At 43.8% G+C, this 2593-nt stretch overlaps 1 protein-coding gene across 1 annotated transcript; it reads right to left on the bottom strand.

Annotated features, from left to right (window-relative positions):
* Positions 1-1139: 1139 nt before the first annotated feature.
* On the bottom strand, positions 1140-2133 carry LOC140800103 (caffeoyl-CoA O-methyltransferase 5-like). Its single transcript, XM_073154766.1, has 5 exons — positions 2092-2133; positions 1891-1970; positions 1668-1812; positions 1460-1591; positions 1140-1379 (listed from the first exon to the last, which is right to left on the bottom strand). Exons 1-5 carry the CDS (start codon positions 2131-2133, stop codon positions 1140-1142), a joined length of 639 nt encoding a protein of 212 aa, XP_073010867.1.
* Positions 2134-2593: the final 460 nt, after the last annotated feature.

The raw sequence follows: 2593 nt of genomic DNA, 5'->3' as shown, positions 1-2593 counted from the left end.
AATCCATGTGCGGGACACGTGTTTGGTGGTGGGTGTTACAACTATGCTAACAACGAAGGTGGAGAAAATAATCATGAATGCAAGAGAAAGGGGAAGACATGTGGTAGAGATGTCTAACATGTTTGAATTTCAAGTCACATATATTGAAAAGGCAATGTGGTTCGAGAAGGGGAGAGCTCTCACTAGCAAGGAAGATATCAAGATTTTGGATGGTTTACAATTTGAAGAATAAGGGTTTCAAAAATAGTATTCGTAAGATGTATATCCTTTCCCCATGAGAGAAGGGATAATTAGATTTTACCGGTGGGGAGGTGGATGAACCCGAACCCAAGGGCCTAGCTGGTACGGATGGGCTTATCGTCCGATCCGTTCCACCGACCCGAAAAGATGATGTGGAATGCTCGTCGGACACACAACTGAACCTTTGACTGACGCCACACATGTATGGGAGACCTCCAAACAGAGGGGTCAAACTTATTTGTTTCTTAGGCCAGACAGGGATGTAGAACCTAGCCAACTCTCATTCTATCTATCCACCCTGATCGATACATTACTTTTCATTCAAAAAAAAAAAAAAAAAGATACATTACTTTTTGGCTGGTTGCAGGGATGTCCCATCGTATTTGATAAATAATATCTCGTGACATTTAATGCAAGAAGATATCGTCAAAGTTGGTGTAGGGGTAATTTTGGTATTTTCTTAAAAAATGGGGTGAAGCTACAAAGAAAGTTAAAATGGGTTGTGAGGCAAAATTATAAATAAATTTGGTGAAACGGTTTATCTATTGATTAATCAAAGTTGGTGTAGGGGTAATTTTGGTATTTTCTTAAAAAATGGGGTGAAGCTACAAAGAAAGTTAAAATGGGTTGTGAGGCATAATTATAAATAAATTTGGTGAAACGGTTTAGGATCTATTCATTAATCCCTAACATTAGGGGCCAAAAATAGCAATGCGAAATGAAGCACGACATCGTATAAAGGGGCCCAAAATACGATAGAAAATGAAGCACAACATTGCGAAATTGCGAGAAAGATAGACGAGTGTCTTATTAAGTAGGACGAACGATAACGTGTAGATTAGGATCACTTGATCCTCCTGCAAAGAGTGATGCCATCGCCGACCGGCGGTAGCGAGATCTCAACACGAGGGGTCGGCGGCGAGCGCCTTGTTGACCTCCGGCACGAAGGGCCGGAAAAAGCTTACTATTTTCGGCACCGGAGTGTCTGGAGGCAGCGCCACCGACCCATACCACAGCGTGTTGTCGTACCCGATCAGGCCGCCCACCTTCACCAGATCCAGCAGCCTCTTGTGGTAGTTGAGGTAGTTGTCCTTGTCCGCATCAACAAACACGAAGTCGAACGTCCCATGGTTCGCCACCTGCTCATATTCAAGATGACTCGTTAATCGCCGCTAGAAATTCAAGTTTCCATAAATGAGTGGATCTTAAAGAATCTCACGTCTTCCAGCAATTTGTCGAGGATGGGCAGAGCAGGACCCTCGCGGAAGTCGATCTTGTGTGACACGCCGGCCTTTTGGATTACAGGAAGGCCGAGATCGTAGTTCTGTCGCTCAATATCCAAGGCCAGGATCTGCGGCAAAAACTTGTTTAGATATTAGTTCTAAATTATAGTGCTTCAATCCATAAGAAGGCGTAAGATCGATTACTTTGCCGTCGTCGGGTAGGGCAAGGGCGGTGGCGAGAAGGGAGTAACCGGTGAAGACGCCGATCTCCATCGTCTTCTTGGCGCTGATCATCTTCAGCAGCAAGTTCAAGAACTGCCCCTCGTCGGGGGTGATGGACATGAAACCCCTGTTTTAATTTCCATATTAATTATAAATGTTTTCTTCGTTTTATGTCGGGCGAAATAATTTAAATGATAAGAAGTACAATGAGTGTTCGGCGGTGATCTCGCGGAGCTCCTTCATGCACTCAGGCTCCCAAGGATACACAGTCGTCTCCAGTACGTACTACAATTGCGTCACATGCAAACATAATAATAAAATTTTGAGCTATAGATATTAGAAATAAGGGAAGTTTAACTCCATCATTGTAACTAAGAGAGAGAGAGAGAGTAGAAAGATATAGTACTTGATAAAGAGCATCACTTTGGAGTAAGCTCTTGGGTCCCATTTCCTTGGTATCCAGCGGCTCCCATCCCTCTGCCTTGATTTTTGCTTCCATCAGCTAGTCTCTCTGCTAAAATTCTCTCTTTAAAACCGCTCTCGTTATTGGTGGGATCAGAGAGGGGGAGGCAGGGGGTTTATATAATGTAGACGAGATATCTTATAGTGGAAGGAGAGCTATTTAACCACGTTTCCGGCCACCAATTAGAACTGTCGTTTCGCATAGCCTTTGGAATTTGGATTCATTAAAGTTAGCTAGTAACATAAAAGTCGTTTATCTGCACGGTGTTTTCCACTATTATTTTGTTGGGTAAGAATAGTAATGACAAAGATAACGACGATAGTGCATGACCCTAACCTTTGCATAACATGGGACAAAACTCTCGGAGGGTGGGGGGAGGGTGGGGGAGGGTGGCGGACGGCCAAAGGTGGTGGTAGATGGCCGTATTATAGGGTGACTGTTGGAG

Source organism: Typha latifolia, chromosome 13 (assembly GCF_019914945.1).
Source record: "Typha latifolia isolate L0001 chromosome 13, TyphaL0001v2, whole genome shotgun sequence".
NCBI classification, from domain to species: domain Eukaryota; kingdom Viridiplantae; phylum Streptophyta; class Magnoliopsida; order Poales; family Typhaceae; genus Typha; species Typha latifolia.
This window is presented reverse-complemented; position numbering and strand designations above follow the sequence as displayed.